Consider the following 21,105-nt stretch of genomic DNA (forward strand, 5'->3'; position numbering starts at 1 on the left):
TTAACTACTGTAAAATAATAACAATTCTGGGAGTTTAAATATAATGATATTTTCTCTTTAAATATTTATAAGGGAACAAAGATGTTTCAAGCTTACTGCAAATTCTCAAATGTGGAATTTAAAACAGATGGAATGAATATTTAGCTTTTCCCTCCAGAGACTTCACAGGCAATGAATGCATTGAGTTAACAAAATAGTTAAAGGGAAATAGCCTTAAAAAGAAGTATGAAATGACTGTGTAGGTACTATAATTTATCTAGATATGCAAAACGCTATTTTTCCAGCTTTTAATATGGAAATGTTGTGACTAACTTTACTCTCTTTTGCCAGCAATTATAAGTTCAGCTAGAAATAATCAGTCTCGTTATGCCAAACAAGTACTGTTGAGATGCATGTGAAAGTTGCTGCTGTAACTTCACGGTACAAGTATTCTCATTTCAGTGCCTTTTCTCTTTTTTCCTATGTGTCTGGTCGTTCTCTGAGCAGTGTATAAAATCTATGTCCAGTCTTGCAATCATTAAATATAGTCTGTAATAGTTCACAGAATCACAGAATAGTAGAGGTTGAGAGGGGCCTCTGGAGATTATCTAGCCCAACTCCCCTGCTAAAGCAGCTTGGCCTAGAGTATGTTTGGGCAGGATTGCTTCCAGGTGAATTTTTAATATATCCGGAGAAGGAGACTCCATATCCTCTCTGGGCAGTGTTTGAAGATAGGAACAACTCATTAAAGAAAAAATAATCATAAGATGTTTGAAGTCGCTCACCTTTAGTGAGTAATACACATTTACATTTATGCTGTTTCTACTGAATCTAGCTGGTTTCTGCTGAATGAGAAGTGACTCTTCTGCTTAGTCCCAGATTTCCTTGGGTTTCCTCATGAAACTATAAATGGGTAAACTGGGCTTCAGGCCCAGTTGCCCAGACATTCATTTGCTTTTTTTCCTTTTTTCTTGAAACATCAAAATAATGTTGTATGTAGGCTTTATATATCTATTTAGAATTATCTTTGTGGAAGCAGAATAGCAAACTTGAGTTTCGTCACAGGTAACCTGGTGATTTCATGATATAATGCTTCGTTTCTGAAAGATATCTGAACAGATCACAGAAATCGTGCTTATTTCTCCCCATTGATTGGGAAGGGAAGCTTATGTAGCTGTATGGAGTGCAGGGACTGTGGATATCTAAGGCTGAGTGACTGAGTTAACTGGCTTTGTACTGATTCCATTACTGAGATGGTAAGGTCCTCTGTCAGATCTTGCTGTTGGCAGCGCATGGACTGGTTCACTAGAGAACATTTAAAGTTCTCAGATTTTGTGGAAATGTTATTTGAATCAAACATACTTTTTTTTCTTTATTATTTTAATGCCAGACCTTAGAGTTGCTCTTTCTCTATTGTTACTTGACCTCTGAAAAAGTTAACAAGTCTTAGTACAGAGTGGTCTCAGAGATCCCAGGTTTCAGAATCATTCACAGGGCTTGTCTTCTGAGAGTAAAAAAAGAGCTTCTGCTCCACAGTCATAACACTCACAGATGATAATGGTATCTCCTTTCCTTCCAACAGAATTGAGTTACTGTTCTTATGAAAGGTTGTACTGCATCTTGGGATCTTTGAGTGATGACGTACCAAAAATGTAGTTTACCTTACAGATGAAGCTACTACAAAAAAAGGCAAGATGCTTGAGATTGGTTGGGCTGTATTTGCTAGGTACTCAGATTAGTTCTACACTAATTAGCAGAAATTATCTTCACCTTGTTTGGGAACATGGGGGAACAGCATAGAAAGCATTTGCCTCAGCTTTGAGACTTTGCTGTAAAACGAATGGAATGTAATTTTTATACATATTTTATCAATTATTAATATATTGATGTAATGAAAATGTTCTAATCTTAATTATTTTTAATAGCATACTGTGCTTAATAGACTAGTGGATATATTGAAAATAAGTGGGGGAAACTTATGTGTATTCGCTCCTTTGTGCCAACGAGCTCACAAGATGCAAACTATCATTTTCTTCCTTGCCTTATATTTGGGAGGATCAGAGGAAACTGCCAAAGGGGAGAGAGAGCTCAAGAGGTCCTTCTGGTATTTGATATTCTCCCCAGCTTTTGGGACACAGTACTCTCTGCAGGATTTGCTTGTTTTTGTACTGTGCTTAGCAATCTTCTTAGCATGAGTGAGGCTGTTTGTTCTTTGATTTTATTTATTTATTTATTTTCTTTTTTTTTCTTTTTCCCTTTCAAGTGCAGTCCTGGGAGTAATCCATGAATTGGCTTCCCTCAATGAGGTCTTTGGCTTTTCTTTGTTCCACTGACAGAAAAAAAATGGTACATGTACAGTCCTGGTGCTCATCGTGCTTTCAAGAGTGATGAAATGTTTCTTTTCTTTCTCAACTTGAGAATGTTTTTTCTTTCTATTAGTACTAGTCTCAGTTACAGTTGGTGTGATATTCCTCCACCTAACATGCCCTGTCGCTTACCTCTGCTGAAGACTGGTGGTGGAAAAAGCAGAGTCAACATTGATAGGCTATTAATTTTGAGAAGAATCATTCCGTCTGGAAGTGGAGAATAGTGTTTTTCACAAAAATAAGTGAAAAAATATAAAAGCATGCAGGGTCTCTTTGTATTAAAGAGCAGTATCATTACTTCAATGTGTGTCAAAGATTTACTGTCTTGCAAATATGTGCAAGAATATAAACTGTGCAGCACTTGCTTGAACTGAACAGTTTAATAGAACTGAACCTCTGATTTAAAAAAATAGATTTGAATCTTTATTTTTCCTTCTTCAGTTTCTGGTTCAACGGCACATGCCTCTTGGAAATTAATTTTTTGTCTCTTTCCTTCTAAATTCCTGCAGTGTCACCATGGTTAAGCATTTAGTCTGTCTAGTCACAGGAAGAGCAGCAAGTCAGATTAAATGCTTGGCTAGTTGTTGTGAAATTCAAATAATCAGGCAAATGAACTATAGAGTTGGAGGTCTACTGCTTGCATGAAATGCACAATATCCTGAAGAAGATGCATGAGTGGAAGGCAAGAGCGAGGGCTGACTAAGTGCAGGCAGGTGAGGCAGTTCTTCCAGCAAAGTGATCCTATAAGGGTAGCAAACCTGACTGTGGAAGTGGAGAGCTCTGATGTTAGGATCATATTGTCCTGCAGTCCCCACCTTATTTCTGTGCCAGAAAAATTTGAGCTTTCCAGAAGAACCTGGTTTGAATCAGGATATGAGATTGTCAAAATCCCATCAAAGTATCCTGAACAGTTTTAGATCTTAAGATCTCACCACTGATGTGCTTTTCAGGATCAAATTTAGTTCTCCATAAATGAGGTTGTGTGCTTTCTAGTAGCACTTTTCTCTGTCTTGGCATCGCTCAAAAACCTTCTATGCTACCAATTTCTCTTCAGATTATCCTTAAAGGATATCTCTTCCCAGATGAAGGACAAGTTCAGGATTTCCTCCTGGTTCATGCAGAAGTGGATACATCATCTGTACTTGTCTCTGTCGATTTTTCATAGCCTAGAAATAGAGGTGTTGCTGGGAGGAGAATTGGATTTTATATCCAGTTGTTAAATTACTACATCGTTAGAGGACAGAGAGATAGAAAGACAGACCATTCTTTCTGTAGGATATTTGTCTCTTACTTAATCTTTCTGAAAACCAGCATCTTTGGAATAATGAAGACTTCTAGAAGTAAAGAAAACAAAACAAAACCAAAAACCGAGGACAGAATCTGATGGCAAGTGTTTGGAAAGCTAAAGCTTTCAAATCTAGTTTATCCAGTCACCCATAGTGAGGTGTTCTGAACAAAAAATGTATGATGAAACCTTTATTTACCAAAAAAGTTGGTGGTGAATCTGAGGCAGGAATATTCACAAAGACCAACTTTAGCCAAGGACGGATGAATTTTCTTCTGCTTGCTCTATAATCAGTAGAAACGAAAAGTTTCTTGAGGAGACCTGACATTTGAAGTTAGATTCCTCCTGTATATTGGTCATGAAGTTATCCAACCTACGTTATTACTAGTCTGTATTTTAAACTTTGTGATCTTTTAAACTTGCTTTAATCTGAATTTCAACTCTGCTTGAAATAACTGGCATTTGGTAGTGGTGGTTTTAGAAAATTAATAAAAGCTTAGATATGGTTTGATGTAATCTGTTTTTGTACATGTGAGAGGGATTAAGATAAATGTCAAAGATATTTTTTTCATTTTCCAAATATGTGACTTGTCTATGTAGAGTTTTCCACACAAAATTGTGTGAATACTTGTCATAGAAAAGAGAAGACTCCAGGGGGACCTTAGAGGTGCATTCCGATACAGGAAGGCTGGAGAGGGACTTTTCATAAGGGTGTCTAGCAATAGGACAAGAGGGAATGGTTTTATGATGAGAGAGAGTAGGTTTAGACTGGATTTTAGGAAGTTCTTCAGTACAAGGGTGGTGGGATTCTGGAATGGGCTGCCTGTGAAGGTTGTGGATGCCTCCTCCCTGGGGCTGTTCAAGGCCAGGCTGGATGATGCCTAGAGCAACTGAGTCTAGCTGAGAGGCATCCCTCCTATGGCAGTTTAGGCTGTATTCCTCCAATACTGAAGCCACAGAGTTATACCTCCAACATCCAGAGTGACCAGCCTAGCAGGTGGACACAGGAAATAGTGTATTTCTACCCATAAATCCTGCACCCTTATAAATCTGGTTGCAAAGTCATTGTCTTTCTCTTTCTTCCCTCTCCGCTCCTGTGGGAGATGCTTTCTTATTGGGTAACAGTGGGGGAGTTTAGACTGGGTGCCTCCTGTTATTGCCACATAAGTTACGCCTCCAGTGTCCCGAGTGTCCAACCCAATCAGGTGGACACAGGAAACGGCGTATTTCTACCCATCAGTCCTGCGACCTAAAAGAGTCATTCTCTTCCTCTTTCTTCCCTCTCTGCTCCTGTGGGAGATGCTCCCTATCGGGTAATGGTGGGGGAGTATCTCAAGGCCTCTTAGGCCTGTCTAGGCCTAATGCCAGGAGGAGAAGGGAGGGGGCAATCTCACAGTCTCAGGCCTGGCCAGCCTGAGACCAGCCTAGCAGTGGGGGGGAAGAGCGAGCCCTGGGGGTTTTGGGTACACCTTCAGGGGGGGAGAAGGGAAGTGTTGGGGGGCCTTTGGGTGTGGTATAAGGGACTCTGTATGCTTTGTAGTTTCTGTAAAAATACCAATTGCTTTTCCATTTAAACTTTCCATCACTCTCCAATCCGTTTGTGTGAGTCTCATTCTTTTGTCCCTCCCCAGGGCAATAGAGGATCTGTCCAGCCTTAAACCAGGACAAGGAGCATCTCAGGCCTCTTTGGCCTGTTTAGGCCTAGTGCCAGGATAAGAAGAGAGGTGGGAGGGGGGCAGTTTCAGGCCTGGCCAGCCTGAGACCAGGATAGCAATGGGGGAAGAAAGAGCCCTGGGGATTTTGGGTGCATCCCAGGTGGGGAGAAGGGAAGTGTTGGGGTTTTTTGTGTGATGTAAGAGAACTCTGTGTGCTTTGGATATGCTCACCGCTAATGCTTTGTAGTTTTTTGTAGTATGTCACTTGCTTTTCCATTTAAACTTTCCATGACTATCCAATCTATTTGTGTGAGTGTCATTCTTTTGCCCCTTTTGGGGGCTGTCCCACTGTAAACTAGGACACCTGCCCATGGCAGGGATGTTGGAGTAGATGACCTCTAAGGTCCCTTCTAACCTAAGCCATTCTGCAATTCTACAAGAAGGTCAAGCGGTTGCAGTCACTGAAATTCATATTATTAACTTTACGTAATATTTACACTTTTTATCTTTTAAAATAGAAATTGAGGACTTAAATGCACGATTGATATTATCATCATAACTTGTTTATATTCTTTGTAACAGGTAAACCTGATACATAGCTGTTACATAGATGCCTGGTTGTCTGTATTTGGTTTCTGTCATTGTATTTGAAGTTGTGTTGACTAGGAGCAGTTGGTACAGGCCACAGACTGGAAAAAGTGCTTAGTTTTGCATTTGTTTTGGTTTGGTTTTTTGTCAGATCAGATGTTAAGAATTGTTAGGATCTGGGAGAAGGATTTCATTTTGTCTATCAGAGCAGTATGTTTCTACATTAGAAATACATTATTATAAACATATTATCTATGAAATTTTTTCTGTCCTGGTTTGAGCTTCCAGCTTTTGAGTGAATTTTTCTAGAAGTCTTATACCAATGTGAAGTAAATCAGTGTTTTCAGCGTTCAGAATTCATGAGTCATTCAGTGCTTCAGGGAAACAGGTTTTATTTCCCAAATGCAAGTGTGTTAATTCTGTGTTGCAGTGAAAAGGACTTGTAGCAGATTTGGAGCAAAAAATGGCTTTCCCAGATACACTATATAAACCAAAAGCTTTTCATAGTTAAAGTATTTTACTGTAATTCAAATAAGCTTGATTTAATTTGTAATTCTGTCATTGGAAAAGTATCTTACTTGATATTGTTGCTGTCTTCTGGCAATTCGGAATCCTGTTAACTTAATTCTCTCCGTGACCTCCCTAGTCCATAGCCCTACAAATTAAAATAAAGAGCTCAAAAGGTATTAACTGTTCTTGTTAATGCAATTCAGCATTTTAGATTGCCAGGTGAAGCTCAAAGTTTGTAAAGTGCTTCAGGGCTTAAATTCTCTGTCTGTGTTGTTAGTATTTAATGATGCATACACAGCTGCATCAATGTTATGGTAACATTTCAGTTTATATCCACAATAGGTCCTACCTATGTAAAAGACAATGAAGAACAGCATTGCATGTGCAGTCTGCATATCATACACTGTTCCAAATCCAGGGTAGAAAACTAATAAGTCCAGCCGTTGATCTAATACCACCATGGCCATTAAACCATGTCCCAAAGTGCCATCTCTGCATGTTTTTTGAACACCTCCAGGGATGAAAACTCCACCACCTCCCTGGGCAGCCTGTTGCAATGCCTGACCACTCCTTCAGTAATTTTTTTTTCCTGTAATATCCATCCTAAACCTCCCCAGCACAACTTGAGGCAGTTTCCTCTCATTCTATCACTTAATACTAAAGAGAAATGACCAACACCAACCTCACTACAACCTCTTTTCAGGTAGTTGTAGAGAGCAATGGTGTCTCCCCTAACCCTTCTTTTCTCCAGACTAAAGAAACCCAGTTCCCTCACCCACTCCTCGTAAGACTTGTTCTCTACAATCTTCACCATCTTCATTGCCCTTTTGTGGAACCACTCCAGCACCTCAATGGCCTTCTTACAGTGCGAGGCTCAAATCATGAATCAGAAAGGACAACTTACAGTGCTTCACCACGTTGACTTGAAGACTTTCAGAGCGTATCTAAATGATGCAGTTATGCAAATGTAAAATGACTGCATAAGTTGTCAAGGTTGGCTTAGAAGAAATATTTTAATTTTTAAAATATTTCTGTGATTTTGTTGATACTTAAATAATGATGTTTTTATCAATAATGCTAGAGTTCTACGTGCTAAAGTTTAAAAGTACTTTAGAAAAATCTGTTTCTATTTACTAGATCTAATACAAGCTTCAATTATCAAAGTAGTGTTTTCTTATTATGTCTGCCCAGCACTTGTCCAGCATCTTAATTAAAAAGAAGTGATGAACTCACACTAAGTTACAAGTGTGTGATTCCTTTTTTTTTTTTTTTAATGTTCTTTTTCTGGAGGGTGACCAGTCCTTGTGCCAGACAAGAAAAACAATCACATTATTTGATTGATTGCCATATATTAGCCATGCTAGGAACTCAGCTGTACGGCATTTGGTAACTATTGGATTAAGAAAATTTAACTTCTTTAAAGGTATGACTGATCTGACTAAGCTTTTAAGGATAAGAGCTGTATTTTAAACACAACATGGATTTCTGAAGTTGCTATTTACAGAAATTTTTACTGTCTTTTGATATTGTTGCCTGTTCCAAGTGTCTGTGATTTTAACCTAGCACAAAACTGAGTAGGAGGGGGATTGTCCTCTTGGCAGGAGGAATGTTACTCTATTAGGACCACACAGTGAAAATTTCAAATTATCTAAAGCAATCAGATTTCTATAGAAATGGTAGTGGGAGGATTAGATTCCTACTTGAGGGTGGGAACTGTATGCCAATTTGTAATTCTTAACAAGGAAACTGATGTAAAGTAATTGTAGTGATAGAAATAGGAAATGAAGGGAAAGGAATAAATGCATATGGAGGGGAAAAACTCTTCTTCCTCTATACTTTTCAGTTTCCAAAAGTTAAGGGCAATCTGGTGGAAATTGACTTTTTTTTTCACAGGGGAGCATTCTGCATCTGGCTGTTGAAATGTGTCTTCTGGCATTCTCTCTGGTACTTCACTGGTGTGATCTCCCTCCCCAAAACCAACTACTTGCCTAGCTCTTAATTTTGCTGGGAGGTAAATTGCCACATCAGAGCTTCATCAGTAGAGGCTTTCTGCCCAAAGATTAGATTGCAGCATGTTCTGTTGATGCGGCTCAGCAGATCTATTCAGAGGCACAGACCCTGTCTAGATGAAGTGCATGTCATCTTCTGGTTAGCCTTGCAATACTCACTGCTCATTCCTGGTTGCATTTATAACTGCGTAATATCGTGCATCAGGCCAGCAAAGCCACTTCCAGATGACTTCTCTCAGTGCAATATGCTTCCTATGAATATGTTCTTCCACAGTGTTTAAAGCAGGACTCTTTTTTACTAAAATATTTCATTTGCTTGCAGCAGCACTGAGTGACATGGGTAGCAGTTGCATTTCAGTTGCTCTAAGGCTGTATATGAGATGAGGAATCCAGGTGGATGTGGAGACTGCCTAAAAGTGATAGTCTTAAGTGAAGGGAAGAGCCATATCTTCAGCTCCACTACCAGTGGGACTATACTACCAGTGGGACTAGCAGTAATTGCTGGTATCAGTACTAACAACTTCAATAATGTGAAGTCTTTTTGAATTGAACTGTGAGGTATTTAATCTAGTGGTACTGTATGTAGCTATGAATCTAAAAGGCAGAGAAAAAATTTACTTTTGTCCTTGAAAAAGAAAGAAGTTACGCACCCACACTTCTGTAACAGTGACTCCAGCAAACCTTTTTGATTTCTTTGTGTACCAAAATCCATGTCCAAGCACTGTAAACTATCAGAACTTCCAGCTGCTGCATCCAGATGTACGCACTGCAATTCTGCCCTATTGCAGGCAAGTCATTTGATAGTTTTGCACCCCTGTTAATTTTTGTCTGCCTTAGTAATCCTAGGGATAGAGATATCTTTTATTAAGTGCATGAACCTTGCCTTGTATAAAGTGTTGAGTCTCAGTTAGATTCTTAGATGCTGCCCCTTTTCCAGTCAGCAGGGACTTCACCAGATTACCATGATTTTTCAAATATGATGGACATTGGTTTGGCAACTTCATCTGCCAATTCCCTCAGGAGCCATGGATGGATCTCATCGGGCCCCATGGACTTGTGCACCTTCAGGTTCTTCAGATGGTCACGAACCTGCTCTTCGCTTACAGTGGGTGGGTCTTCCTTTTCCCACTTCCCACCTTTGTTTTCTGGAGCTTGGCAATGCAGCCCTTGCCTGTGAGCACTGAGGCAAAGTAGACCTATGACCAGGTCTCCATTTTCCTTTTGGAGAGGCCGCACATCTTCCCTACCCTTCTTTTTGCCACAGATAAACCTAAGGAACTTCTTACTCCTTTTATGTTCCTAGCCAAGTTTACTTCTGTCTGTGCTTTTGCTTTCCTACCTGATCCCTGGCTGCTCAGACAACTTCTTTGTAGTCCTCCCAGATGGCTCATTCTTGCTTCCATTGCTTATACACTCTCCGTTTTTTGCCCAGGTAAGTCCAAGAGTACCTTGTTTATCCATGCTGGCCTCCTGACACTTGCCTGCCTTCTTCCTTCGTGGTATGCAGTGCTCCTGGGCTTGGATGGTGATTGCAGTGAAAGCTCAGTGAATGCAGTGAAAACGTCTCTTCATCCTCTGTACCTGTGTTTTATTTTTAAATGGAGCACATTTTGATCACTGCATCATTGAGCTTGCCAAGTGTTGCCTTTGCTGTCTTGGACTTTGTATATCAGGATGTCAGAAAGGCTAAACATTTCCTCAAAGTTTGCCATGCTGGGAGATGTGGTGATTCTATCGTCTTTCAAATTTTAATGTTAGGCTTGAAAGGAAAGTATCTGTTTGTGCTTCAGTGGATTTATTCTATGTATTTATTATCACAGCCTTTTGGTAAGTTTTTGTGCTCAGTGGACAATGTAGTTTATCAATTATTGTTATGGAAGAGTCACAAGAGTTGTATTCAGTCACGTTTGGCTTAGGCACATGTTTGCTTTGCCCAGACCTCCAAACCTGCCAAAGCCCAAATGTGGAATGTGATGAGTATGGTAAAGACCAGACTGGTGAGGACAAAAAAAGAAAAGCTATTCATGAAGAAAAACTAAAAATTTGCCTGTAGTTAGTATAATAGAATATTGCCATGTGTTTATTATACTGTATTTGTGATGTGTTGGCAGTTTTTTGTTTCTTAAGGTCTTTCTGCAGTAAAGTCAATTTATTTGGCTATTCTGCCTGTCCCTACAAGGCGTATGGTGAAATCATGCTACTTTTTTTTTTTTTTTTTTTTTTTTTTTTTTTTTTTTTTTTTTTTTGTGAGTGGCATGATGGCATGGCTGGCATTTGTATTCTGTTGCATGTGCATTTCCAACCCAAATGACTAGGGACCACTTTGAGGGGACACTGCTGGGAATGGTCTTCAGAGAGGAGTTCCCAGGGCTGGATTTACGCTAAATAAACAGAGACCATGGGGGTAAAACTGTGATTCATTAGAACCCCTGCTTTAGGTTAAAGTGATAAAAATAGCTGCAGGACATCTTAAATTAGTTTTAAAATTAGAAGAGTGAAGAAATCCAATCCAGAATATTTTGTAAATTGTCTGCTTTTCAGAGTGCTCTGCCAAACTCTCTGTTCAGTAATAACTAGGTATATAATCCAAAGAGATAGCTGAAAAGATTCAGCTGTTACAGATTCAGGTTCTGTAAACACAGGCTTTCTTAGGCAGTGCTCTCAATACTATGTTTATCTTCTCAGTTCTACCAAGGCATATTTCTGCAAGTTTTTGGGTTTTATTCTGATTTTGGGCAAGATGCAGGAAATAGAAGCAAAATACCAGAAAACCCTTCTATATATATTACAGATAAACTTAACCACATTGTTCATTACAGTTGCTTTGGTTATTCATGGAAATGTTCCATAACAGACTAGTGAACGTGTGTGCTGTGTGTTTTATGTAAAGAAGACATAATTATTTGACTCTTACCCATATGCACTTAACCAGAATGTTATGGACATGAATTTTTCAGTCTTGTATATTGCCAAAGTTACGATGGCTCCACTTTCTCCAAATAATCCATATTAAAAAGAAATGCTCTGTTTAACTTTGCAGATCCAGAATGCTAATGATGTGCTAATAGCACCGCTGGAGAAGTTTCGTAAAGAGCAAATAGGAGCAGCAAAAGTAAGTGGCTGTGGAAACAGTTCTTTTTCATTTCATGTTTGAGTTTATCAGTGTGTTTTGAAAGCTGGACTGAAAACATGCATTTTGTATTCAAACATGCTTGGTGCCATCTTCAGTAATGTGTCAGTAAATAATAAATAATGCTTTGCTTTCAGAGAAGGACATGACTTAGAGATGGAGTTTAAATGCATAGGGTATAGCTTTTGCTACTGTTGCACATCCTTACCATCTGGAGTTGTGTTCATCTTCTAATGTCTTCATTTACGTTATGTTGCATGTTGAGTTAAGCCAGAACCTCACTAAGGGTTCAGACATCTGCTATGGATGCAGTGGCCCTCCAGTGTCTGTTTTATAAAGACCAAAAAGATCCATGTTTCATCTCTTTCCATCTCTGCTTTCCCTCTCCACTCTAAACGGCTAATGTAGTGCAGCAATTCATAGTGCAGTGATTCATATTCATTTTGCCAGACTATGCATGTTCATATTGTCCTGGGATTTTCCCATGGTAGAAGTGCTCCAGTTGTTGATTTAAGCCAGTTCTTCAGTGATAAGTGTTGCATCTGTGTTAGAGAAACAGTGCAGGTTTTCTATACAGGGGTTAAGTAGTCAGCCCAAGAAATGTGATATCATAGAATCATAGAATTGTTAGGGTTGGAAGGGACCTCAAGGATCATCTAGTTCCAAGCCCCCTGCCATGGGCCAGGACATCTCACACTAGATCAGGTTGCTCAGAGCCACATCCAGTCTGGCCTTAAACACCTCCAGGGATGGGGTTTCTACCACCTCCCTGGGCAACCTGTTCCAGTGTCTCACCACCCTCATGGTGAAAAACTTCTTCCTAACATCCAATCTGAATCTACCCATTTCTATTTTTTTCCATCCCTCCTAGTCCTATCATTACCTGACACCCTAAAAAGTCCCTCCCCAGCTTTCTTGTAGGCCTCCTTGAGATGCTGGAAGACCACAATAAAGTTTTCTTGGAGCCTTCTCTTCTCCAGACTGAATAGCCCCAACTCTTTCAGTCTATCCTCATAGGAGAGGTGCTGCAGCCTTCTGATCATCCTCATGGCCCTTCTCTGGACTGCTTCCAGCATGTCAATATCCTTCTTGCAATAGGGACTCCAGAACTGGACACAGTACTCCAGGTGGGGTCTCACCAGAGTGGAATAGAGGGGGAGAATCACCTCCCTCGACCTGCTGGCTATGCTTCTCTTGATGCAGCCCAGGATGTGATTGGCATTTCAGGCTGCAAGTGCACACTGCTGGCTCATGTTGAGCTTCTCATACACCAACACACTCAAGTCTTTTTCTTCAGGGCTGCTCTCAAGCCAGTCACTGCCCTGCCTATATCGGTGCTTGGGATTGCCCCAACCCAGATGCAGGACCTTGCATTTGGTCTTGTTGAACCTTATGAGGTTGTCATGGGCCCAGCTCTCCAGCCTGTCAAGGTCCCTCTGAATGGCATCCCTTCCCTCCAGCATGTCAGCTGGCTTGGTGTCATCAGCAAACTTGCTGAGGGGTGCACTAAATGCCACTGTCCATGTTGCCAACAGAGATGTTGAACAAGACTGGTATGCTGGGGAATAAGATGTCAGAATAAAGTTTTAGTCTAGAAGAACAATTTTCTGTCTGATCCTGGAGTCTTAAGTGGTTTATCAGTAGTGGCTTTGATCACAATCTCAGAGAGATGCATAAAGGCTGTGGTAGACAGAGCTATGGTTAGTAACAGTTCCTTCCATCTACATAAATATACTAGTTCTGAGGTATTTTGCATCTTGTACAAGCACTCGTAAAATTTTTCTGGGATTTTTTCCATTTGCAAGGTTAATCGGGTACAAAAAAGTCCCTTTGATGTTGTAGCCGAGGTTGTGCTGTACTCAACCTCAGAAAAAGAGCAGAGCTATTGGAAAGAGCGACCAAAGGTTTATACTTTTTGTACTGCTATTGTGGATGTGTAGCAAACAGATGCAACTGCTTCCGCACAGGAACTTAGCAAATGTTTGATGAGAATTTTTGCTGTGAACTTGAGGTCAGATTGCTCTGAAATGGAGGTTCTTACCCTCTTAGTTTTTGTGTACAACTGCATTCTTCTCTTGTCCCACCCCTGTGCTGCTGTGAGATGCAGGGCTGAGAATTTATTTACCATGCTTGCGGCATAAATCAGAATTCAATCTAAGCACAAAGCTATTTTTAGTTTTCAGTCACTTTTAGTTGCATTATTCAGTCCTGTTTTACCAATTCATTTCATATTCCTATACAGGATACCATTTTTCTTAGCAGAGAGCCCTGTTTGAAAGCCCAACCTGCCATACTATCAACTGTCCTGGTACATCAAGAAGACAGTCTGCAGGTGGTTCACAGGAGTCTCTGCAGAGTTGTATGAGACACTCATGTCTCCTTTGAATTAGATGTTAGATGTCCACACATATTTTATGATCTAATTGAAGATGAATCCTTGGGGTTTTGAATCAGCAAGTATTTAATGTTAAAGGCAGAGCACTCACTACTACTCTCTGTTCAGTGTATCACAATGGCTTCTTTTCCATATTCCTTCCACACAAAATATGGGCATTTACTCATTTTATGTAATTTGTTGAAGCAGTAATCATTTTGACTTGCCTGTGGCGTGAGGAGAGAGCCTGGGTCACCTAACTCTTATTCCGGTGTCTAACGCACTTTATTATGCAGCACTATGTGTTTTGGGCAGTCTAGGATACTGGCTTAACACACTGATACCATACAGAGGGCTCTCCCAGCTCACTGGTTTATCAAATGTCAGATATTGTCTTACCAATGTTAGATATCTTGTTTTCTTGCACTGTTCATGAAGTTCAACTGTAAAGCTAAAAACGAGATTCAGTTTGCCTGTATGACCCAGAACTCAATATAAACAATTGCCTCTGAATTTATTTTTATCAGCAGAAGTGATTACAGTTGGCCTTTAACTAAATGGAATCAATATAAAGCAGGTTTTGTAGTAGTTTCAAAATAGCAATATGTGATCTAGGAATAATGAGACCGGTATGAAATAAAGTTGAAATTTAGGCTTTCTGAAATTCATTGTTAGTAGAGAACATGGTGTGAGTGCTTACTTCTGTTCACTGGGCTCAACCCTTGATCATTTATGAACTCTTGTAAACATGGGATGAATGGAACTTCCTGGTTATTTATCTGTAGTTAATGAAGGTTGGCACAGAGATTTGGCATTTTGAACTCTGGGGTGATCTGAACTGATTCCCAAACAAAAAGTGTAGATGCTTTCTTATTGCCTGAATTTCCACAGTAAGATTCAGAGGACACTGAGAATGTCACTTTCTCTTCAATGTCTTCTAAACACGTTAGCTGTATGGATCAATATGTCAGTTGGGGTTTTTTGATCTGAAATAATCATGTTTAAGGTTGTTTTTTTGAGTTTGTTTTTTTTTGGGTTTTTTGGGGGTTTTTTTTCCTCTAGTAATAACTAATTGGATGATTGGACTTTAAAATTACAAATTTTAGTATCTAATTAATTCCAAAAATTTTTGAAGGAGAAAAATGTGCTAGATAGTCCTATTACCAGCATTATTATAAGAGAGAGAGCTCTTAAAAATGCTTACTGGGCTTTTTCTATTTTTCTTTTCCCTTAAACACCAGATAAAAATCATTGAGATAAAAACAAGCACTTCCCCCTGCTGTCCTACCACACACACAGAAAAAAGAAAAAGAAAAAAAAAGGGAAAATGTTATAAATTAATGACACCCTTTACTATGACAATTACAGTTTTAATAATAAGTAACTTTGCAAGATTTTTAACATCATGATGAACTAAGATTTATCCCATTGTTGTGTTTAATATAGACAGTGAGAGTATTTTATTCTTTCTTTGAAACTATGTCAAGTTTAGAAAAAAGCTATGACCACAGAAATCAAAGAGAATATGGAGGATAGTATATATCCTGTTGTTACAAAGCTATATTTCAAATACAAGGACAGCATAAACCCAGAGTGCAAAGTTCAAGTGTTTTTGGAACATCACAAGAATAGTATTAAAGATCAATTCTTCACATGCACTTAAAAAACCCAAAGATACCCAACAAATCTGAGAAACATTCCCCATAAAACATTAGTGTTTGTAATCAAACTAGCAATACACAAATCTACATCACTTGCTCTTCTTAATATATACTACTCACTCTTATGTTTTTATTGCACATACTTCAGTTCTTCCTTTTCTGTACACACTCAGTTTAAATAAAGCTGAGTTCTCTCCAGAGACTACACAAACCCAGCTTTGCGTTGGATAGCCTGTTGATTTACTCCATCTGAGTTTTAAAAAAATGACCTCTGCAATTACTGTAGAAACGCAAGCAAAAGCCGGGTGAGGTAACTGGGAAAGGATTTCAGGCACGAAGCATTTTGCCTTATTTGGTAAATGTGGTTTGCAAGTCCCCAGCTGGTAACTTTGGTGAGATCATTGTGTGATGTGTTATGTATAATAAGGCTAAACTTTCATGTTTCTTTTTATCCATTGAGTACAGTATTTAGCAATATTTGTTCCAATGTTCATTGACCTTTAGTACTAATTAAATCAGATCAAAGACAACAGAAGCAATTTTATTTTTAAGACTTTAAAGGAGAGTTTCGTTTCTTCCTTACACTTCCATCTGTTTGTTTCACAAAATTATTTCTTTTGTCCAGGAAGATTGTTTTTTATTATTATGTTCATTCGTTCATTTTAAGCTGTCAATTCCTTTCTACTTGGGAAGCAAATTCATGTTCATTGCTGAGATTTGTTTTCCTGCATCTATGTTCATATCTATATTCATATGATGTAGGCATTCAGGAGCTGGCACATTGTCCCTGTTTTATTTGGATTGTCTGGAAATTGAGTCTCATGAAACAAAAAATTCTTAATTTTTTTAGTCTATCAGAAAATTGATAAAGGATGATTTTAGATAGGTGTCTAAGATCAGTTAGAAATGCTAGATTGTCCATTTTGTGGACTGGTTTCCTTGATATCAAGTTATAACACTTGATGTCCTTTAAGAGAGAAAAACAAATGGCCTTGCTCTAGTAGTTATGCTGAAAGGTGTTTCATTACAAGCATCTGTAACTCAAGGTTTGGTGCTTGTGTCTGCTAGTTTTGGGGTATTTTAAAGTCTGTCTGAACCATAGAGGGGAGGGGACCAGGAGAAAGAAGCAAAAATAGAAGCCAGGACAGTATAAATGAGGGTCAAATGTTTTGAGTTAAAATGCAACACAGTTTCCCAAAAATGATTACTGCCAGAGGAAATGCAGCAGGTCAAACTTACTTCTATTTCAGCAAGGCCTTTAAACCACTTCACATGAGACATTATAATTTAGTTTAGATGGGGGTTAGTATAAGAAACTTGATCTGCCTGAGGAACTGGCTAATGGGGAAAGGGCTGTGAGTTTTGTTGATGGCAGAGATTGTCTGGTTAGAGAGAAGTTACTAATTAGAAGATCTCAAGGTACAATTTGAGATTGGTCTGTTGTTTTATTTTCAGTATTGACCAGGTGAAAAAAAAAAGTCTGGTGCTGACACAGTTGGGGTTGCCATAGTTCAGGGGTATTACAAAGATAGAAGAGGAAGACTGGAAAACTGGGACAAAAGTACAGTGTGAAATAACTTAACATGAGGAACTGAGGCTACTCAATGACACAGCTGCAAACAAAAAATCTGCTGCACCAACAAACAGGTCAAGTGGCAATCTCTTTATATTTTATACACTTTTAGGGACCTCTCTCTGGTAGATAGAAAAACACAGATTTTCTTTAGGCTTTCTTCTGGTTAGTCTAAACCTTGAGGTTTGATTAAGTTTCTGAACTGCAAAAGAGTTGCAATTGCATTTATAAATGTATTTAATTCCAGTGTGTTGGTCTCTATCTGAGAAATAATTCACAATATATTATCTAACCAGATATTTAAACTATTATTGACAAATGCAAGGACTGAGAAATTAGGAGGCTAAACTTAAAATAAGAACTGGTTTAATAAGGGTAAATTTTGTTTGTGATAGTTTTAAGAAAAGTTGGAAATTTTAATACTTCAGATTAAATATTGCTTTAAAAGTTTGTTGTTTCATCTTAATTTTTGCTATCTGGATTTCAGTCTCTCAATATAGAGTCGTCTGTGAATTGACCCAGATTATAAAATGTGGAGTAGGTGGATTGTTGCTTTATCAGCTACAGCTCTCTACTTTTCCATTTGTAATTTGTATTTAATTAAAATGTATAACATAAAAAAATATTTTAAAAATATATCAAATGTTTTTTCACTTCAAAATATACCTATTCAAATGATTGTGTGGACATAGAAAGCAATGAAAAGCCTGCACCAATTTGGTAATCTCTGTTAAAATTATTAAAGTAGAAAATGTAGTGCTGCGATATGGCTGGCTTCTTTTATGCTTCTGTATGTGAAATATTTGGGAATTTTCAAAAATAGTGCTGCAATACTCAGTGTGCACACACTTCATCTTTTTATGCAGTCTTATTTTCTTCTGGGGAAAGCCAAACAACTAAGCTGGGAGATATCTCTGGCTGAGCACCTGGACCCAGAGGTTTTGAAGTGACCTAATCTGCCTGGGACAGCTCTTGTCATTCTGCAAATGCAGCAAAAATATTTTCTTATGGCAGTTTACTGCAGTTCAATAGCTGTTTAATTCAAAGTTGAAAAACTTTTAGGAAGTTAAAAAAAAAAAAAGAAGGAAAAACCTAAAAGCTTGTTTCACTTCTGTATTCTTTTAGAAATAAGAGTAAAAACTCAAATCTCCTAACTAAACGATTATGGACATACTGATTAAAGACTGTTGGTTCAAACCATTTACGGCAGGTGGGTGTTAGTGAACCAGTTAATTGTATATACAAGGTCAGTTTTAATAAATTCTGCTAAATGCATTTTTTCTGTTAAAAGTTAGTGTGATTAACTGGCTAACTGACTAAAACCAGTTTCTGAAACTATGTTGTTTCTACACTTGAATAAAATTCTAATTTGCATCCAAAGGAAAACAGATATAAATTAGCAGTAAATAAATAAGTCCTCTGTAGTAAATAGGAAATGTAATTTACTGTGTTATTCCATAACACACAAAAACTAAGGCTTAGAATAAATGTGTTAATTGGTGGAATTGCTTAAGTGAGTGTGCAGTATATTTTTGTTGGTGAAAAGAGCCATTTGTTTTTTAAAAATCTGCAGTTAGTAGAAGGGAAAAAATACAGTCAAAGACTTACCATACCTTCTACTGGCAAACAACAAAGTAACACTAAAAAAGGAAAGAAATTAATATTTTCTAGTGAAATTAAGGGATTTTTCTTGATAATCTAAATCAGCCAACTGTAATCTGTCACAAGAAGGATTCAGGAGGGTTGCATCCTGACCCTGCACAGCTGCTAGAATCCTACTGTACTCATGAGCCATGATTAAAAGTATGAGCAAGGACATTCACCTCCAAACTTAATTTTCAGTTCACAGAAGAATTGAACTTCTTGAGTGCTTCAAGGCACAGAGGATTCTTTCAGTCTCAGTAGAATGCAGTACCTCTGCTCTTCTATTATGTCCTTTCTAGTCTAGCCCTTGCCGCCAGTGTGGAGAGGATTACATTCCACACTTAAAAAAACAAGTCTCAAAGTTGTTGATTAGATGCTTGAAGAATCTTAAAGAGGATTTAAGAGAAATAGAGAAAGTGCCCGTGGCACAAAGCAGGACAAGACTTTGAGGAATCAGAGTGTAGTATCCTGTTCCCTGCACAAGGTCTCAGTTCTACATTTAGCTAAAGACACCTACTCCCCTGCTCTTTCATGCTCAAATAAGACTCCACTCTGAATTTCAGCATCCTTTATCATGTTTTTAGAAAGGCAGCTGCATTCTCTTATCCTACAGGGATTACTTCAGACTTGTGGTCACAGGTGTTGCCTAGTGCCACCAAACAACACTTAAATCAAGAGGCTTTATACAAGGGTATAAATTGATCTAATAGTCTTACTCTGTTATGTGTTGGGGTTTTCTTCAGCAGTCTTGTGGAAATGAAGATCTCCTTCTCCATTGCTGCCCTTTCTTCTGTGGTGTATTTAATGTAATAGCATAAAAATAGATCTATTATATGAGCATTACTCCACACCTATGACATAGGTGCATTTTCTGTTCTAAATAGAAAATCATTTGTTTGGGACACTTAGCTGTATCAACATAGGTTTCCATTCATCCATCAGCTTGTTCTGAATATCCAGCAGGTTCTTCAGGGGCCTGGGGATATGCAAACTTGCACTTTCTTACCATTATACTTTGGCAAAGCAAGTATAAAATAGCTCTGTTCCAAAGTGTAATGTGTCTCAGTGTAGAGCACCATCTTTCTCCTAAACGGTCCAGCTTCATTATTTCAGGATCTTTCAGCCTACAGTAGCCACTACCTAACCATTTGTTCCTATGGAACTTGCCAAGAAGGGTCAATATAAAACAGTTGTTTTATTGAAAGATCATCCCTACCTAGGAAGTAAACTAAGAGCTACGAGTAAACTGGTTGAGTTTACACCACTGGGATAGCATGACTCTTCACCCCAAAGTGATAGTTTGTGTTCCTTTATCAGTGTTGTAGGAGGGATTCTGAAAATAGATGCTTTCAAAACAAAACAAAATCACTTCTGACATTAACCCTAGACAGTTTCCTTCTTTTTCTAACTGTAAACAGCACAGCTTCCAGTGATGTGCATTAATCTAAACTTTCTTATAACACTTCTTCAGAGCAGTGTCGTGGTCCTGTTGCAATGACGTGGAAGGTGACGTGGGACCATGAGCTGTGCTGAACGTGGTGCTGGCAAGCTAAAATCAAGTGTAGGCAGATTGGTTGGCACAGATGGGAGAGAGATTACCAAAGACTGTTTTAAAAAGAAATTACTGCTTAAGAAAGAGATATTTTTATCTTCTGCTTTTAAAATAAAGCATGGGTATGTGACTTTATGAGCTAGTCTCTCGGAATTGCTTATTTGAATGACATTATGGTTTTGCAGGTTTTTTTGCATTTTCTTTGCTATAATTGCACAAAGGAAAGAAGATAGATGCTAACCGTGCATGGCCTCTTCATACATATTTTAGTTTATTAATGTGCTGGAGCAATCCTGAAATGCACTTCATTTGTGAGGGAATCCAGCATAGGAAAGGAAGTAAGGAGAACCTGAAAAGGCAGGGTGCCTCCATGGGGAGGAGAGAAAGACAGTGCTGATAGGACGAATATGGCTGAGGGGAGCAGCGCATCAGTTGTGGGATGACAAAAAAACAGCTGCTCACAGAATGGATGATGGCCGCTCAGGGAGACTGGGGCATGGACAAAGAGTAGCAGCGATGGCAGGAAAGGGGCAGTGGAGGACACCAAGACCATTAGTGTAGTGCATTTTTAAAAATTGGATGTTGTTTTTGTAGTTGAGAGGTTCACTGCTGTGACTGCTTTACTGCGAAGTGCAAAGATCATACTAGAAAAGCTGTCATGCCTGTAACAGCTCCATACTGTATTTACATGGCACGTAATTGAATACTGGATCTTCAATGTTTCTGTGCATTTATGTTAGTTAACTACAGAGACCAGTCCGTCTTCTCTGTCCTTAGTA

At 38.6% G+C, this 21,105-nt stretch overlaps 1 protein-coding gene across 1 annotated transcript in view; it reads left to right on the forward strand.

Moving 5' to 3' along the window:
• ARHGAP42 (Rho GTPase activating protein 42) overlaps positions 1 to 21,105 on the forward strand; it is a 161,653-nt gene that overhangs the window by 79,152 nt on the left and 61,396 nt on the right. The window contains exon 4 of the mRNA XM_054400380.1: positions 11,433 to 11,504. Coding sequence (XP_054256355.1) covers positions 11,433 to 11,504 — 72 coding nt within the window. The remainder of the gene's footprint in view (positions 1 to 11,432; positions 11,505 to 21,105) is intronic.

The sequence above is a fragment of the Indicator indicator genome, chromosome 1 (assembly GCF_027791375.1).
Source record: "Indicator indicator isolate 239-I01 chromosome 1, UM_Iind_1.1, whole genome shotgun sequence".
Classification (NCBI taxonomy): domain Eukaryota; kingdom Metazoa; phylum Chordata; class Aves; order Piciformes; family Indicatoridae; genus Indicator; species Indicator indicator.